Below are 18,489 nucleotides of genomic sequence, written 5' to 3'. Positions count from 1 at the left end.
GCTGCAGCCCAGGGTGTTTGCTGCCTTTCCAGAGGGTGTCCGGGTGGTCAGCACCCCGCGCTCCTGTGCATCGACCCTGGGGGTTAAACCAGATTTGAGCAGCACCCCCATCACTGCACTTGCTCGCGGGTGCTGCTCGGGGCTCTTGTGTACCCCAGGGGCACGGTGCTCCGTGTTCATTCATACACAGCTCCTTGCAACGAACAAACAAGCACTTTTAATTAGAGCAAAACAGGGCTTTAGGCTCCCGAGTCTGATTTTCCCAGATACGTTTCCTGGCACTCCTGCGGGCTCCCTGGGGAACGCTGCCGTTTCCCACCATGGCTGAAAACCCCATTTCCCCCTATGCAGCGTGTCCTGGAGCCACTGACCCCGGTGCTGGTGTGGGAACGCTGCCCAGGCACCGCAGCTCACCCCGGGAGCGAGACCCCCTCCAAACAGCTCCAATGGCCTTTCCCGGCCCTGCCTCTGACTCATGGTCTGAAGAAACAAATGATGATGAATTCCATTTACCAACAGCATCATCGCCGTTCATCATCCATCATCTCCCTGCTCCCTTGGCCGCTGAGGCCCCATCCCCAGCTCTGGAGGACACTCGGTACCTGTTCCCCTCCAAAACACCATCTGCGGATCCCCAGCACAGAGCCTGCACCCAAGAAGAGATGCTGAGCCCACCCCAGCACCCATAGGCCAGCACTGGCTGCTTGCACCCACAAGGATGCAGTGAGGCATCCTTACTCACTCATCAAACCAGGCATCATCCTTACTCTGAACACAGCACATGGAGCAGCCACAGAGCTCTGCTGGCCTCTTTCCCTGCCCCTGTGTATTTAACAGCAGCTCCCAACCCCAGACAGCTCCATACATTCACCACTCCCCTGCATCCTGCTGCTTAAAGCAGTAGCGACTGCCAGAGCTTCCAGGAAACCGATTCCCTGAGGCATCACAGCATCAACCCGAGCCCCAGCTGCCAAGGTTACTGCTGCGAGCCCGGTCCCAGGCTCCGAGCACAGGGAAGTGCCGTGGGGAAGCAGGAAAGGCAGCAGTGGTGATAGGGGCTTGGAGCTGCCCAGCCCGGGGCTGAGCACAGGTATGGATCGGGAAGCAGCTGGCATCCAGCATCAACATCAGACTGCATTTAGCGCATCCCTTCCCTAGAAAGCATCCAGAGCCAAGAGACAAGCTGGAGGATGGAATATTTGAGCTCCTTCTCACCTCAAGCTGCTGCCAGCAGTTATTTGCCTGACGCACTCCTAACGCACAGCACTGTCAGCCAGAACAAGACAGGCACATTCACCCCCTTTTCTCCCAAAGGAATGCTTTATTGACAAGTTTCCTCAGGCTTCATCTAGAAACAGTTCAACACCCAAATCCAGCAGGCCCGGTTCCACCAGCGCTGAATCCACCTCCCACCAGCACATCCACCTCCCAGGCTTCCATCCTGCGTCCCCGGGGCTGCAGAGGGTGGGGGAAACAGATTAAACAGCAGGTTAAGGGTCAAAACTTGCTTCTCGCAAAGGGTCAGAGGGGGTTCAGTCTCCCCCGGGGTGATAAACCACTACTGCTACGCAGATATGTACATCAACAAGCCTAAAGACCTGAGTAAGTCCCACTTCGCCTCTAAGGCACAGAATTGCTCACTCTAGGTATTTCTACACGGAGGCACCTTGCCTACAATGAGATCAGGCCTCTAGAAGAAAACTCGGGTATTTTTCAGCTCCTGAGCAAGGAAGCTGGATGCAAACAAAGCAAAGAAATCCCAGCACTGGTTGAGCTCCATCACTGTCTGCCAGTGCTGGAAACTGAGATGAGAGCTGGGGCTTTCAACTGAAAAACCCATCCCGTCGTGGTGGGAGGTACCAGGAGGAGCCCTCAGAGAGCAGAGTCCTCCAACAGCATCCACAGGGCTAGAGAGAGCCTTGGTAACCAGCAGCCTCCAGCAATTCCTCTTCCAAGAGCAAAGGCATCGGCTGAGAAGGGAGAAGCAAGTTTCACACACTCAGCAAAACGGAGTGCACCACAGAGCTTAACACAAGAACTGGCTGCTAAGCATGCTGCTAGCGTAGGATGCGAAACTCCAGCGCTCAACATCCAGCTTTATTCCCCTTGCAGTCTTCTCTATAGAAATAAAACCGTGAACAAGTAAAGCAGGTGGTGATGTAAGGCTTGCAAGGCAGTCTGAGGCCAAGGGAGCAGGTCCCTAACACGATGCCAAAGCTTCTCATGGAGTTGGGTTTGGTTTTTTTTTTCCTTTTAAGCTTTATTTCTTTAAAGTTTTGTTGCATTTAAAAATAAAGGGTTTGAGTTTCGTTAAAGCTCAAGCATTAGTGTAACAACGAGGCAGCTGCTGAGGGAAGTTTCCCTTATGGGAGCCCAGAAAAGAACCCAACTGTTGACCCCATTTATCACACGACTCCAATGAGAGCCGAGCGAGCAGTAACGGGAGAAGCCTGGGAGCTCTGAGGAGCTGTGTGACGTGCCCCGCACACAGGACACAACCAGAAGCTGAAGCTAAGCTCCCCATGCGCTTGGCTTCTCCAATAACTGCCCTCCTCACGCTGCAAGTGACATCAGACATGGGGAAAACTGGTTTGAACTAAGCCAAGCGGCATTTCTGAGCTGCTCTACGGAAACTGCGCCGTCCCCGCTCTCCCAAAAGGACAGAGGGGGATGCATTTCACCTACAAACCTTAGTGTAAAATATTATCTGTGTACAAAACTTGGCGTTCTCTTTATTTGACCTGGATCCAGCAGCAGTGTCCATGAATGGATGATGATGGAGCTCTCCGAACCGGCGCTCGGCCCCTTGGCGGAGGCACGTGGGTTGTGGCTGTTGGGAAGGGTTGGGAAGGAGGAGGTGGCTCGGAGTCGTGCACGGCCGTGCAAAGCCACATCACGGGTCTAGAAGGGAGCGTTGTCTTGTGGAGGTTGGTCCCCAGCTCCCGAGGGGGAGTGGAGGCCATCGGTGCTGTTTTCCCTGCTGCCCACCATTCTGGACTGAAAGGAGAGGAGAGAGTCAGCACAAGGAGAAAGGAGCACTGAGAACATCAAGTCACTTCCCCCCCCCGGCCAAGGTCACCTTCTTGAGCAAAGACTTCACATATCTGAGAGGCCATTTGCCTGAATAGAAGGAAAACATTGCAGAAATTAAAGTTTCTGCACAAGGCTTCACACTCTGGGTTTGCAAGACAAAGCAGATGGTTACCTTTATGGTCCCAACTCTATCTTCAAATGACTTGAAGGTTGCAGAATTCCTTGAAGAGAGGAGATGGGGAAAAAAAGAATAAATCAGAACAAGTCACTTCTTCATCAAATCACACTGTGTGAATGGCTCTGGCCAGTGCCATGCGGGGACAAGAGCACACAGAGCACCCCCAGCTCCATCCAGAGCATCCCCCCAGCTCCAGTCAGCCTTGGGCACAAGCCTCAGGCACACCACACAAGAACACCACATACAGACTCCAAAGGAGAACATTTATGCCACTGCTCAAGTTAAAACATCGAAGGAAACAAGTAGAGAACGGATGCATGGTATGTTGAGAACCAGCTCTTGGTTTTACAGGTTTCCAACTAAAAGCAAACTGTCTTAAATAATGGAAAGGAAAAGCTGGAAAGGGGTTAAAACACAGACTGCAGTTTCCCATATTCCATCCCATGGGCAGGAAGGGGAAGGGCCATGCGCCTGTACCTATGGGCACTTTTATTACTACAGGAGAGACTGTTTGCATCAGGAAAAGCCCATAATACTCAACGTAATAAATTAATCAGAAGATTTCATATCTCAAGCACAGAAAACCAGGTCAGTGGTTTGACAACCCAACAGATTGCTTTCTTTGTGACCAGTTCCAGGGCAGTGCTCAGTAGGGAGCACTGGGATCAGGCAATTACTCATCCAGAGCTGCTCTCCGCAGGCCAGGCTGCAGGAGCCCCATCTCAGTTATTTTTGTTCCAAAGAACCGCTTTGTATTTGCACCCATAAAATAACCCCCATCCCTCTGCAATGAGGATGAACAGAGAGAGGGGTTCTGTGGGCCTCATCCAGCCCTGGCTCGTGTTTGTCCTGCAAGGAGACCACCTCCTAAAGCACCCCAAGGGCACACTGAGAGGGGCACTGAGCTTCCAGGCTGGAGGCTGAGGTTGAGTTTGGATTCATCTTGGTACCAGCAAAGACCATGGCACGTGTTGTGAGGGGAGGACTAATCCCTGCCCTTCAGGGACCTCTGGAAGCTGGGAATTCCAACTAGACTTTGGTCCAGTGACACCACTGCACTTAGTGCAAGGTGCCAACAGCCATAGAGAAGAGACTGGGGAAAAACCCACCCGGAGTTACTCAACCTGCAGGATGGGGTTACCCCATAACCAAGTGGGGTTTGCTTTAAAAGGAAACCAGCTGTAAAACCAGACCGAAACCCCAATAACAACAGACTCAGCTGCACTCTCCCACCAATCCCACTCTGGAAACACAGGAGCTGCTACGTTACCTCATGGCTGGCATACTGATGGAGTGGCGAATGGAGTAACTGCTACTCGGAAGCATTAGAGGAAGGAGGGAAAAGTTAAATGACAGATTTAGACTGACACGGCCCAAAAGCAGGCTCTGAAGCACCTTGTGTCCACACACAGGCTGCTGTGGACAACCCAGGTGGTAAAATCCAGCCCTTTCTTCCCAACCCAGAGCTTAGTTTTCCAGACACAGGGCAGCAAGCACGAGTATTTAACTGCCAACTGCACCAGTGATACAAAAGTCAATTACAGAGCACTGGTTTGTGGTAGGTTTCTCAATCTGTGCCACAAGCACAGGCAAGGCTTAAACCATCAGCGTCCCCTTTAACGCCTGCGAGGGCCTGGCACAGAACCAAATGCTCTTTTCCGAGCCTGGAAGAGAATCTTACCTAAAGGAATTGGAGAAGGGGTGAGCCCTGCGAGAAGCCACCGGCAGCAGAGGGAAAAGGAAGCAACAGTCAAGACACTTGCGCAGAGAGAAACACTCCATTGCAAGGGCACGGTCACAGGACCACGGGACAGCAGGGTCAGCTGCCCAGGAGGAAGCCTCTCCAAACACATCACAGGAACAGGCAAAACACCAGCTGCTTTTCAGTCACTCAAGCCAAGCCAAGTTGTTTCCCAGAGAACACCACCAGCACCTACAGCAGCTCGAGAGCTGCGGTGCTGGGGAGGGGAAGGGCTGAGGGTACAAACGCCAACACTGCCCCTACCCCATGGCATTGCTCTCATTGGTTTTATGCTTTTCAGAGCACGTTTGCCTAAATGGAAGGGTTTACCAAGGAATAAACACATCTCCTGCCCCCGTTTCCCCCATGGGCTCTCACACAAAGACAGCATTGCTAGGGACCTTCTGGTCAAGAACTTGTGTAACTGGAACAGGCATTGGATACCTGCATCGGATACCTGCATGTTACCTTGCCAAGCCTGGAGATGTCAAAGTGACAGCTCAGAGAACAAACACGTTGCAGTGTAATGAAGATAAGAAGGGTAAAAAGTGTCATATTGACTCCATAACCTGGTTGCCCACTCTTGGGTGACAAGGCAAACTATTCCCCACCAGGTTACCAGATCTCCATGTGTGATTTTGCAGTGCAGTAGCAGCTCTGTAGTCCAAAATAACACACCAAGGTTTCCCACTGCTCCTAGTACAATCAGCAGGATGCTCTAAAGCAGCTTTTCCTACCAGGAGCAGTGTTTGATTCCACTTGAATGTAATTTGTCTCTGCAGCAGAAAGCAGTCATAGCAAGCTGGATCTGAAGTACTTGGCAAGGAGCACAAGAGCTTTTTCCTGATAGGCAGAGCAAAGATGTTCGGCTCTGTGGTCCCATCTCCCCAGGCACCCAAGTCTGCTCTTTGGCAAGGCAGACTCCCTGAAATGCTGTCTTTGGATGTGAAATAAGTTAACTTTCCACTTCCTTTGCTTAAAGGAGAACACAGATAACACTTATCCATGCACCATGCTGCTCTGTATGCAATACCACAAGCACCGCTTGGTTTGTTCAATATCTTGGCAGTAACCCTTCTTCTTCCATAAGGATTCAAAGTGGACACACATTCAGGGATTTGGGGCTGAGGCGACCATTTCCTAATGAATTTGCTTGTAGTATAACACACAGCAGCAGCCTTCAGGCAACACAAAGTGTATCAGTGGAAGCAAACCCACAAACAAGCTGCTCTCCACAAAAACAAAACACTTCCCATTGTGCAGTTTACTGGGCTCAGTAAAGTGCAGGGACAGAACGTCCAGAAGCCAATTTACTTCTTAACTGTAAGTGGAGATAGCAGAAAAAGCTGAATTGGCCAAGATTTGATAATATCCCACCCACTAATGAAGCTCCTTTTTCTCCCCTCCAGACAACCTAATAGAGCAGCAGCACTAATGCAGTTACACATTAACTTCACGGTGTCTCCTTGCAATCCACACCTACAGCACTTAAAATCATTTTGACCAGAACACAGCAACCCTGCAGGTTTAACCCAGGGACACATTACTTGTATGTAACAGCATTTTGCTCCAAGGATTAATGGAATTATGACTACGCCTTCCTTGCATTTATCAACCGGTGAAGCCTGACTAAACAAGGAAATCCCTTCTGTTATCTCCACACTTCCAGTGATGGAAAATAAAGCTGCTTTACAAGTGAATTTGTAGTGCAAGAAGAAAACAAAGTACAGTAACAGAGGTTGCAGTGTAGGTTATGAGGACTGGAACAGAGATTCTCTGCGCACAGAGACCATCTCCGCTCGGCAGAGAAGTGATCACCACACAACAGACTTCACTCCTCATCAGCTCCGAGCACACCTCAGAACACCAGAGTTTCACCTGGTAAGGGTAGAAAATGGGCTAACGCCTGCAGCAACTTGTGCTCAGAGTTAAACCTTACTCAGAACCAGGAGTATCAAGGCATGAGTGCAGCACAGGGGACAGAAGTCTGTTCATAGGCACACAGAGAAACTGAAAGGAACAAAGCCTCATTACTGTGTTCCCACACATATACAAAGCTGAGATAAGTTTGGCAGGGATCCCCAGGTGATAAGGCAGAAGCTGCCTTTGTTTCCCAACACATCACCTAAGGTATCAGCTATAAAAAGGAATGCAGATGTTTAAAGTGGTGATTAAATGCTGAGCGACACCACTGCTCCCAAGGCCTGCCTTGTCTGTAGGGCTGCTGATGACACAGGCAGTTGTCACCGTGACCATGTCAGGCCACCAGGAGCCCTCCTCACTCAGCTGTGCATCCCCTCCCTCCACTGCCTGCCCCTGGGATGGCACAAACATTCCCGGAGCTGTGTGGTGACCTGGGTTGTCCCAGTCAGAAGACAAGAGGCAGGACCAAGCCTGTTGGAAATGGCTTCTTCTGATGGCAACGCTGGGTCAGGAGTTCCCCATCTGGTCCAAAAAGCACAGTGCTCATCCCACAGCAGCCTGACCAGACCACAGAGATCAGGCACAAAATGACTTCACTTATTGGTATAGCAAAATGGGTTACCACCTCATCTTGCTCCAGTATCTGTAATCTACTGTGATTACATGTAAATCCCCCCCTTCCAGGAGACGAGGTAGTTTCCAGGAAGGAAAAGTTCAGCCTTGCATGGTGGGAAGGGCAGGAAGCCAGCTTGGCCTCTGCCAGATTCAGAGAAGTGAGCTACTGAAAACACCAAGAACACCCTGCAGGAACACAGTAAATAACTCACTGAGGACAGAGCTACAATAAATCAGCACTGTGTGATCAGAGGCCAGCAAGTTCTTACCACTTGGATACTCCCAGCCACAGTGGAATGGGAAATTCCCTACAAAGAACAACAGCTACCCATTCAGTGCAAGGGCTGGTACACCACATTAAATACGAGCTCTAAGGAATATCCCTTTGTAACCTAGACATGCTGTGTACTCGGAATTAGCTCTTAATCCCAAGAAAGGTGTTCTGGATGTTGCCATCAAGCACTTCAATGTCTGAAGAGCAGGTAAATCACTCATTTAACCTTCAACGTTGTCCCGCTGAGAAACTCAAGAGTAAGAACCTCAGCCAGCAGCCCCAGCAACCAGCCTCTGTGCTCCAACTAAAGAGGTTTAAACTTGCAGTTACCTCAGCGGTGATGTGCTTAGGGAATCCAGAGACCACCAACCACAACAAAGAAGTTAGAATCATAGAACAGTTTGGGTTGGAAAGGACCTGAAGATCATCCAGTTCCAACCCCCCTGCCATGGGCAGGGACACCTCACACTAAACCATGGTACCCAAGGCTCTGTCCAACCTGGCCTTGAACACTGCCAGGGATGGAGCATTCACAACCTCCCTGGGCAACCCATTCCAGTGCCTCAGCACCCTCACAGGAAAGAATTTCCTCCTTAGATCCAATCTAAACTTCCCCTGTTTCAGTTTGAACCCGTTACCCCTTGTCCTATCACTACAGTCCCTAATGAAGAGTCCCTCCCCAGCATCCCTATAGGCCCCCTTCAGGTACTGGAAGCTGCTCTGAGGTCTCCACGCAGCTTCTCTTCTCCAGGCTGAACAGCCCCAACTTCCTCAGCCTGTCTCCATACAGGAGGTGCTCCAGCCCCTGAGCATCCTCGTGGCCTCCTCTGGACTTGTTCCAACAGTTCCATGTCCTTTTTATGCTGAGGACACCAGAACTGCACACAATGCTCCAGGTGAGGTCTCACAAGAGCAGAGTAGAGGGGCAGGATCACCTCCTTTGCCCTGCTGGTCACGCTCCTTTGGATGCAGCCCTGGATTAAGCTCTTCATGTTGTCGAGATTTTCTGCATCAGTTTATATCTTCCAATACACATGACAGAACTGTGCCTGGAAGGCACACTGCCCTTCTCTGCAGAAACACAGGGGGCGTGAAACTGCATCAAAGGAAGACTTTGCCTCATTTTAAAGCACAACAAAGCACAGGAGAGATGAACCTTTTCTAATCCTAAACAGTAACACTCCATAATCCAGGACCACTGTTAAAGGTCAGCTCTAATACTTGTTTCTTCCATATGATGTAAAAGCTGCAGTGAAACCATTTGACAGTCAAAGGGGGAAGGCTGCTAAAAACAGTCAGTTCTCCTAAGCAAAATCAAACTCAAATGCCTTAGAACAGGTTTTATCCCATCAACGAGCCTTTAATAAGCACTTAATGTGTTCTGAACTATGTGATACAGGGCCACACAGCAGAAGGTAGTCCCTCAGCAGCAACGTGCTGCCAACTAAGCAGAAAACATGGTGAAAAGCCCTGTTATTGTCTAAAGTCTCGTTACTGTTTGAAACCAAGATCAAAGCACCAGAGGCCAGCACAGAAATCCTACCTCATGTCGCCAAGCTTCCTGCTGATAACAGAGCCGACGTTGGACAGGGCTGCTGAAGTCTTCTGGCCTGCCTGGGACAGGGTTTCCTGGGTCTTCTTGTAGCTAAATAGAAGCAAAAGTAAATCATATATTGAACCAGCGAGGAGGATTTGGGAGCAAGAAGCATCCCCCCGTTTTGAAAAAGGAGCCCATATGAAAGGGGAGAAGCTGGGTTAGTGAGCAGCCCTGACTGCGCTGAGAGAGCCTCTTCCAGTCTTGGGGATGTCTTAAAGAGTGCAGGATTAACCTCTCTATATAGAATCATAGAACAGTTCAGGTTGGAAAGGACCTTAAAATCATCCAGTTCCAACCCCCCTGTCATGGCCAGGGACACCTCACACTAAACCATCTCACCCAAGGCCTTGTCCAACCTGGCCTTGAACACTGCCAGGGATGGAGCATTCACAACCTCCCTGGGCAACCCATTCCAGTGCCTCACCACCCTCACAGGAAGGAATTTCCTCCTTAGATCCAATCTAAGATATACTCACTTCACCATTTTGACCTGATGTTCTTAAATCTGATGAGCATTCGCAAAGAAAACCCCAAACCCAATCTTCCACGTGGAAATCCTAACACCATGGCATCATATCCCAGTTGCTCTACTACTGCCTTTTGGTCACCTTGAGAAAATAAGTCTAGGAAGCTATTCCATAACACCCTTGCAGGCTTGAAGAAGGTACACTTGTAGCATTAGCTTACAGAGGAAAGAGGCAGGATTGCTGTAAAGAAATGCAGGAATCAGCATTCTCTCTACAAGTGCAGGTTAGAAATAAATCGGTAGAGAAGCTTCCCATCAGTTACCATTAACCACAGTACATAAGAGATCTGACAGCCTGTATTTGACAGCTGGTTACACCTGAGTTTGTAGCAGAGCTGGAGAAGACACTTGAGAACCTTTGTGTCCTTCAGGTGGGACTGATCTCAGGAGCTAAGAGTCGTGGAGCCACTTTCAGGAACTCGTCTCTCTAAGCTATTCCCCAGTTAGTGACCGACAGCTACATTAATGGCATTCCTCAAGTTATTTTCTAACCCAAGTCTTGTTTTTCAGGAGTTCAACAACTGAAGCCAAGTTTTCTCATTCCAAATCTTTCATCTTGAGATTATTTTCTTTGCCTGGCTGGGATGTTTAGGAGAAGGGTACCATAAACACCCTGATGTTCTCTCCCATGCCTGAGCTCCCAAGGCTAAAAGCACTGTGATAAGAGCTCATTTAGCTGCACCTTATTCTCTCCAGACAGAAGCACAGGCAAGAGAAGCTGAACTGGGTTCAAACAATACCAGTCACATGTTTGCTTGTGGGGGTCTGATGTTTAAGACCACAGCCAAGCGTTTCTGAATCAAGAATGTACATAAGACTTATACAGAACAGGGCAAAACCGCATCAGCTTCACCTTCCTTCTTCCTGCTCCTGAAACCTACACAGTTTTCAGAGCAATTCTTGAATCAGGGCCTCCAGAATTACCCGAGTGTGCCCCAACAGCAAGGCCTCAATAGTGCTTCTCCACAGCACAATCTTGTGCAAGTAGTTACCTCCGGTTAACTTAGAGGTGAACTGGTCAGCACCAACGCTGCTTGCTCTTACACAGGTCTTCCTATTGCACTGCGTTTGAACCCCAGGACTAAAGCTGCTTTGGAAGAGGAGGATCTCAGTCTCAATCCCTGCCCTTAGCACTCAGGCTCCTCCCCAGCTGAGCCCTGTCATGGGATTTGATCTACAGCTGCACAACAAACACTGAAGACCTCATGCTTACTGGAGCATTGATGCTACCCCTGCTTGGCGCTCCACTCCGAGATGAGCACTGAGCACCAGAGCAGCAATGAGGGCAGGGCTTACAGACTCAGAGGACACCAGCAGGCCATGCATACACTGCACACTTCCAGGTATTATGCCTGGCTTCAGCAGATAAAGAGCAAAGATTTCCCAACTGTATTTTCCACCTTTGACAGCAGTGTTCTTAAGATAAGGGAAGATCTCACACTCAAGTGCTGCTCCTTTATGATGCCAGCACTGCTGCTTGTGCTGACACGGAAATGTAGATCAAGGAAATGATCCAGCTGGAATACAGACTTGGAAGAACACAAGAGAGCAGCAGGCGGATGGGCCCAGCAGCCTAGTGCTGCATCCACAGCTCCCCACCACACCTCCATCCCTGCAACGCAGGAGGCAGAGCCAGGGGAATGCAGCTGAGAAGCTCTGTAACCCAGAACTGCCACCAGACACACGTGTGGGACCGTGCCTGCGACAACAGGGAGCTGATTATACAAGGCTTTAATGCAACTTAACTGCACCCAGCCCTGACCTAGAAGTCACAACAACTCTCCTGCAAGTGACAGGGATGGGTTTGCCATGGCTTTAAATTCACACTCGCTCCCTTCCTTCCCCCAGCATCAGAACAAAGCACAATAATCCAGATCTGGGAGTAATACATGCTTAACACCTTGCTTTACTAACAGGCAAGTGGCTCAGCAGAAGCCACAGAGCTGATCTCTCCCTGTTGATGCTCATCCTGTGGTACTGACACATTTCATAAACCCTGATGGGAAGAAGGCAGACCTGCACCCTCCTTTATGCATTAGTACCAGTTTCCTCTCACTTGCCCTTCTCCAGCCAACACCATTTGTGTTCTCTGGCCAGGTACACAAACCCCTTCAGTCCTCTTGTGTCCTGGCTATGATGAAACTGGAGCTGGGGGGCAGCCTGGGCTGATTTGTGTCAGAGGACAAGCCTGTGGCCAGGAATGGCAATGGACCAGGAAATGCAGCAGTGCACCAAAGCAGTGACAGGTCATCAGTCAGACCCAGTCCCAGGTCAGTCACTTCTAATGCAGAGAAGCCCCAAAACAGGAAAGAGGAGGCATTTGCATAAAAAACCCTCTAAGCCATAAGAGTAAAACCTCATCCCTGGACTTCTTGAACTCTGCACATTTACTGAGCTTTAGCTAAAGGAAGGAGAAACTCTGTTTTCTGGAACCTTCCTTCAATCCCCCTCCCCTCTCCATTTTAACCAGCACCTACCTTGCTAGCATGAATTGTCACTCTGTCTAGTGCCAAAGCAAGCAGGAAAACTGGTGTGCCACAGCTATTGAGGCCTCAAAGTGCTCTACAAAAGCACGTTTCCTCCACATTCTGGCACCTATTAACTACAAGGAAACAGAACCAGGAGGTTTCCACTCTAACAGGCACACCCAGGCAGGAACTCTGACTAAACACTGCTGGAGCCAGACTCACTGTCAGCAAGCACAAAACCCAAGGTCATTCTAGTTAGCAAGTGAAACAGTGACAATTTACACCTTCTTCATGTAGGAAGCACACAGGGAACTCTGGAAGTAGACCTGCATACCTGAAAGCTCTATTCTGATACCCCTACTTTTTATCTCTGCTCATCTTTCAGCTGTCTTAGGAAGAAAAGCTCCTATTCACACACAGTGGCGAGGACAGACCAGCTCAAAGGGCTGAATTTCATACACTCTTGACTTGCCTCAGACCTACCTCCCATAGTTTAAATCAGTTCAGCAAACAACAGCCTCTACCTGCTCCCACTGCAGAGGACTGTGCCACGTACTGTGGAAAGATGCAGTGAGAAGGACAAAGGCCAAGTCCCATAATTTAGTCCAGATGAGGATTTAATCCCAGGCATTTACTAAAAGCACAGCTAAGAGACCTCCTCAGCCAAGAAACCTTCACAGCCAACAAATGGAGTGGAACTGCTGTGAGGTTTAAGCTGTTCAAGTCCATCTGGGGCCCCAACATGACAGAACAGCTGCTTTGGACACCACAGCTCTTATTTGCTCTCATCAGGTAGCACAGCTAAAGGAAAAGCTCCTGCTCCCTGCAAAGCACACAGAGGGTAACAACATAACAACAAGAGGTCAGTCTGGCTATTCCATAGCTCATCAGCTGAAGATAGGAGGTGTGACACTCAGGTCTCAGCTACCCAGTGGTTTCCCTACCTACATGGACCACAATGACATCATTCAAGCACTGACCTGAGGAAAAGCTCCCTCTCCCTGAAGAGGCATTTATTGGGTTAAAAAAAGCAAAAGCTAGAAGAGATGGATGTTTACACAGGTCTAGTCAAAGCAGAGGCCTGGGAGCAGGGGCACAGAGCTGTTAGGGGCAGCAGACTGTCATGAAAGCAGTTGTTAACACTCAAGGTTAAGACACTCACGCTTCTGATTGAGTTAATTTTTCATTCCAGTCCTCCAGTGTGCTGCTGGCTGAAAGATATCTACAAACACAAGGGGGGTTAGACACAGAGCCAAGGTCACTACAGATGCTGCTTCTGACACTTGCCACATCATGACCGTCTCTTTACACTCACATTATCACAAGCTTTACTTCTCCAGCAATAGCTTCCCCCCTTCTGTGCTACAGCCAGAAGGAAAAGAGCTGCTGTCTGAGGCAGGGAGACACCGAAGCCCCAGTTTCTTTCTTATTTAAGCACATCCAAACACAGCAGAGAAATGAAGCCTGCAGCTCAGAGGTGTCAGGAATTGAAAGACTCCGCATCATAGAATCACAGAATAGTTCAGGTTGGAAAGGAACTTAAGATCATCCAGTTCCAACCCCCCTGCCATGGGCAGGGACACCTCACACTAAACCACCTCATCCAAGGCTCTGTCCAACCTGGCCTTGAACACTGCCAGGGATGGAGCATTCACAACCTCCCTGGGCAACCCATTCCAGTGCCTCAGCACCCTCACAGGAAAGAATTTCCTCCTTAGATCCAATCTAAACTTCCCCTGTTTCAGTTTGAACCTGTTATCCCTTGTCCTGTCACTACAGTCCCTAATGAAGAGTCCCTCCCCAGCATCCCTATAGCCCCCCTTCAGGTACTGGAAGCTGCTCTGAGGTCTCCACGCAGCTTCTCTTCTCCAGGCTGAACAGCCCCAACTTCCTCAGCCTGGCTCCATACGGGAGGTGCTCCAGTCCCCTGCTCCCTCCCTGCATGCTGTGGGCAGTTATGTATTACAAGCACAGAGCAGCAAACGGAGCACAAGGCCAAAGAAATCTGTCTGCTGCACCCAAAGCTGCAGTTTACTGATACAGAGTGACCCGGACAAACAGCTAAACTTCGTTTCATAATCTTTAGACATCATGTTTCCCCACATCCAAACCAGTATGTGCCAGAATTATCACTGGAGGTACAGAACTAACTCGAGTACTACAGAAAGTGCCTGCTACCAGCTCAGGCAACACTCAGAAGAGCTCAGAGTGACTTATCACAGGCAGCTCACATCACCCACAAGTGTAACTCTCCCCAGTTAGATCACTGCCATCTTGCCTAATGATGGGATGCTCCCGATCCATGTGTTCCTTCATCTCCTTCGGCACAAGACATAGAAGGGAAAGAATGCAGAAAGCATCCAAGGGCTCCCTTGCAGGAGGAATCAGAATGATTCATGTCTAACATGAACAGAGGTCTGACATATTTAAACAGAAGTAGCCAGATGTTCTTCACCTGCTTGTACATACACAGACTAAAACTCATGGCTTTCTGGTGTTGACATCAGCAGAGGTCCACCTGCATCAGTGCAGAACAGCCATTGCGTGGTGGCTTTCCAAAGTGAACAGATGGATTTGCATTTGCACAGCCCCTAATTCCAGCTACAGGTAAATGCCTTCAGGCACCATCTCCCCCAGGTGACTGTACAGAAAGGCAATAACCACACCGATTCCTACCGGAATGATGAGAAATCATTTCACGCTAAAGATGAGGTTCACTAGTAAGACACATAGCAGCAGTCAGAAACCAGCTAAAGGGAAACTGGGGTTGATTTCTATCCCCTCCTTTTGTTTTTATATGATGTGGTCTGGTAACTGATTGGAATTTTTCTTCTGCAATAGCAAGCCCATGAGAGGGATGACAGCAGTAACATTGACTCATCTCCTCTGCAAGGGAGGGATGCTTACAGCCAGAAGCCAGGCATGCTGCTAGGAACAGCCCTGCCTCACAAGCCCCCAGCTCCCACTGAACCCCTGAGGCCTGTGACAAGTGGCAGCAGCGAGGGGGGAGTTGCTGAGGAGCCCGAGGCACTCACAAGTCAGACTGTGTCACTTTGTCATTCCACTCTCCAAGTTTCTCAGATGTTTTCACATAACTAGAAACAGAAAGTGTTAATGAATATGACTTGAATATTCATTTCTTTAAGACAATGACACAGATCTCAGTTACAAAGGACCAACAGAAACGTAGGGATGTAGGAGGGAAAATGAGGGAAAGGGAGAGAATAAACAGCGAGAGGAACAGCTCAGTGATCTGCTGGGCAGCAGCACTGTCAGTAGCTACAAGTTCCACACTGTCAGTAACTCCCATTCCAGTTAAGTTACACAAGGCCTTTCAGACTGAACAGCATCTCCATGAGCACTGTGAGTCCCTGACACTCAGGCACAACAGCAGGGTCACAGCAGGGTTCTTTCAGCACTGTCAAGCACTGCAGTAATTGTGCCCTTACTGCCTGCTTGGGGTCAGTCTCATTTCACATCTTCTTTAGGCAGAGATGACTGTGTAACACACTGATATTACAGGGTTTTTTTCCCTAGGAAGTGCAGGCTTTTGAATTCAAGCTGTATGACTCAGGAAAGAGCTGAGCACTGGAGCTTTGAAACTCCTTGTGCTTCTCTTTGAGCCTGGGTTCAGAACAGGGGAGCAGCTGAAGACACCTCAAACAACGGGCAGAAAATGGGCAAACAGGACTGTCCAGTGGTGAGCTGGATCTCTAACATCATGGGAAAGGGCATCCAGCAGCAGTTTAACCCAACCACAGATAGGAGAGTTCTGTTCACACTGACATAAAGACACTTTCTTTAAAGACTTATTGCTCTTAAGTGCCTTTTGCTCCAGAACAAAAGCCTCCGGTTGCTCGGGAGAGCCCTGGAAATGTGCTGCTGGGAAATCATTAGGAGAGAGTCACTTTTAAACACACAAGCATCACAGCAACACTTACGCATTGGAGACTTGGACATCGTGCCAGCTTTTAGACAGGTTTTGCTTGAGCCCATCCAGGGGAGTCAAACCCAGCTTCCTCTTTAGCTCTCCACAGTGCCTCTCCTTAGCAGCCAGAACCTGCCTGAGAGTGCCGATCTCTTCTTCAACCTTCAGGAAAAGGAGAGGTTGGTTTTAAAGCACAGCTTAATAAAACTCTCAAACCCGAGCCAACTTTCTACCTCCCTCAAAGCCGAGTTTAAGGAACCGGGAGGAACATCATGTACACGCAGCACAACTCGACTGAACACGAATGGTGGTGGAGCAGGAGGTCTGACAGCACAGCCTTCAACTGGGAAAGCATCCATGGAAGCCCCTGCACTGGCACCCAGATTACCTGAACTCATTCCTAGTGGTGTTGTCATTTCAACAGCAGATAAAAACCTGCTGCCAAACCTTATTAATGAAGGTTTCTGGTTTATGACTCTTTGCCTCTCATGTCATTGCAGCAAAGAGCTTTTCCTCAGAGATCTCCCTTCTGTCTTCACAGTATTCCAGAGCTGCTGCCAGGTAGAGAGGTTTCATTCCTACCTTAACAGGTGCGTATGAGCCCTCAGAGCTGCCAAGTTCCCCCTTGCCAAAACTTGCAAGTCAAAGCCCCACCAGGAGCTTCTCGGGTGCTACAGAACAATTGCAGCTACACTTCAGATGGAGATCATAAACCACCCTTTAAGCCCCCAAAGGCGGCTGAGATTTAGGCTGTTACATTACAAACTCAGCTCTTCAAAAGCACCCAGGCACCACAAAGAGTTACCTATGCATGTAATAGATATTTAAGAGAAAAAGGTAGAAAAAGAGGCCATAGCAAGGGCTCCACTGTTTTGGCTTCCTAAGGAAAAACAAGTTTCTTTTTTGCATAGCACCTGCCCCAAGTGTTTTCTGCCTTCAAACAGAGCTCAAAGCCTACGTGAAGCTTACGGCATCCAAAGCCACTTATTTCCTCAGAGCTCTAAATTCAGCCATCCTGGGAAGCAGCACACACAAGCCACGGCCCCCTTTGAAGTCTCGGCCAGCTTTGTGCTCTTTAACAATCAGCCGAGAGGCGCAGAGGTGCCAGCACTGAAGCGTTTAACCCCGGAACCGCGCTCCTGGGGCTCGGGTTTGCTCCTTCCCAGCAGGGCAGCACCACGGCCCCCGCTCCCGAACAGGAGTTACCTTGGCGAGCTCAGACCTCAGCTCCTCCTCTTCAGCCAGGCTGAGCCCCTCGGGAGCAGCGGCTCTGGCCGAGGCGCCGCTATCCACGGGGACGTCCGTCATGGTATCGGCCAGCAGACCTTTGTTGGGAGAGTTAAGGTTGATATCTGCCACAGACAAGGAGCAGAGGGCACACGGAGTAAGCAGCCAGCAAGCAGCGATGCAAACCTGAGCAGCCCGGCGGGGAAGGCGAAGGGAGGGAGGGAAAGAAAAGAGGAAGAGAAAGCTCCGGCGGGGTTTCCTCCGCCAGCATCCAGCAGCAGCACCGCGCACCACAACAGCTCCTCCGCCCCGCACCGGGCAGCGGAACACCCGCACGGCCCACGCGAGAGCGCGCTGGGACAAACCCGGAGGGGAGGGACCGGCGCAGGGAGGGGGGGGGAAACGAGCCCGGGGGAAGGCGGAAGGACCGCGACCGGCCCGGGGAGGGCAGACGAGCCGCCAGCGCCCTCCGTAGGCTCCGGTACGAAGAAGAGGCGACTACAAGGCCCGCTTCCCCTCACGGCACCCCCGGTGCCCTCCTCCCCTCCATGGCACCAACCCGCGGCTCCCACACCGGGCCCATCGCGCCCACCGGGGCCGTCCCCCCCCGGCCCACGGAGCCCGGTCCCGGTGCCCCCCGTACCCTGACTCGCGCTCTCCATGGCGGCACCCGGACCCCGTCCCGACCGCGACCGCCGCCGCCTCCTCCCCTCCTGTGACGCTGCCAGCGCCGCGCCGCTTCCGCCGAGGAGGGGCGCGGGGAGATGGCGTCACCCGGCGCGTTGCCACGGCAACGCCGCCACGTGCCGCCGCCGCCGCCTGCCCGCGGCCCGTCACCGGAAGCGGGGGTGACGTCACGGCGGGTGCCGTAGCGCCGGCGGACGGAGGGGGCAGCACCGGTACGGGCCTGAACCGGGACCGGGGGCTCGCTGGTGAGCCCGGTAATTAACCCGTTAATTAACGACACCGGTAATTAACA

The 18,489-nt window shown here is 50.6% G+C and overlaps 1 protein-coding gene across 24 annotated transcripts; it reads right to left on the bottom strand.

Moving 5' to 3' along the window:
• Positions 1-2,799: 2,799 nt before the first annotated feature.
• On the bottom strand, positions 2,800-18,182 carry TPD52L2 (TPD52 like 2). 24 transcript variants are annotated; one of them, XM_061441947.1, is made up of 12 exons: positions 17,697-17,828; positions 17,490-17,608; positions 16,297-16,445; positions 15,391-15,450; positions 13,518-13,577; positions 9,308-9,409; positions 7,760-7,798; positions 4,893-4,919; positions 4,482-4,523; positions 3,206-3,254; positions 3,080-3,120; positions 2,860-2,997 (listed from the first exon to the last, which is right to left on the bottom strand). In XM_061441947.1, exons 1-11 carry the CDS (start codon positions 17,779-17,781, stop codon positions 3,097-3,099), a joined length of 756 nt encoding a protein of 251 aa, XP_061297931.1. In that variant the 5' UTR covers positions 17,782-17,828; the 3' UTR covers positions 2,860-2,997; positions 3,080-3,096. The 24 variants fall into 24 exon arrangements, with proteins under 24 accessions (XP_061297929.1, XP_061297923.1, XP_061297925.1 ...); XM_061441945.1 differs by lacking the exons at positions 3,080-3,120; positions 17,697-17,828 and adding an exon at positions 18,154-18,182 and having other exon boundaries at positions 2,800-2,997; XM_061441939.1 differs by lacking the exon at positions 3,080-3,120 and having other exon boundaries at positions 2,800-2,997; positions 17,697-17,826.
• Between the last annotated feature and the right edge of the window lie 307 nt (positions 18,183-18,489).

This window comes from Pezoporus flaviventris, unplaced genomic scaffold (genome assembly GCF_033815535.1).
Source record: "Pezoporus flaviventris isolate CSIRO_AGI_PZ_B2104156 unplaced genomic scaffold, CSIRO_AGI_Pfla_v1 ptg000213l, whole genome shotgun sequence".
NCBI classification, from domain to species: domain Eukaryota; kingdom Metazoa; phylum Chordata; class Aves; order Psittaciformes; family Psittacidae; genus Pezoporus; species Pezoporus flaviventris.
The sequence above is the reverse complement of the archived record's forward strand: the minus strand, read 5'-3'. Positions and strand labels throughout refer to the sequence as shown.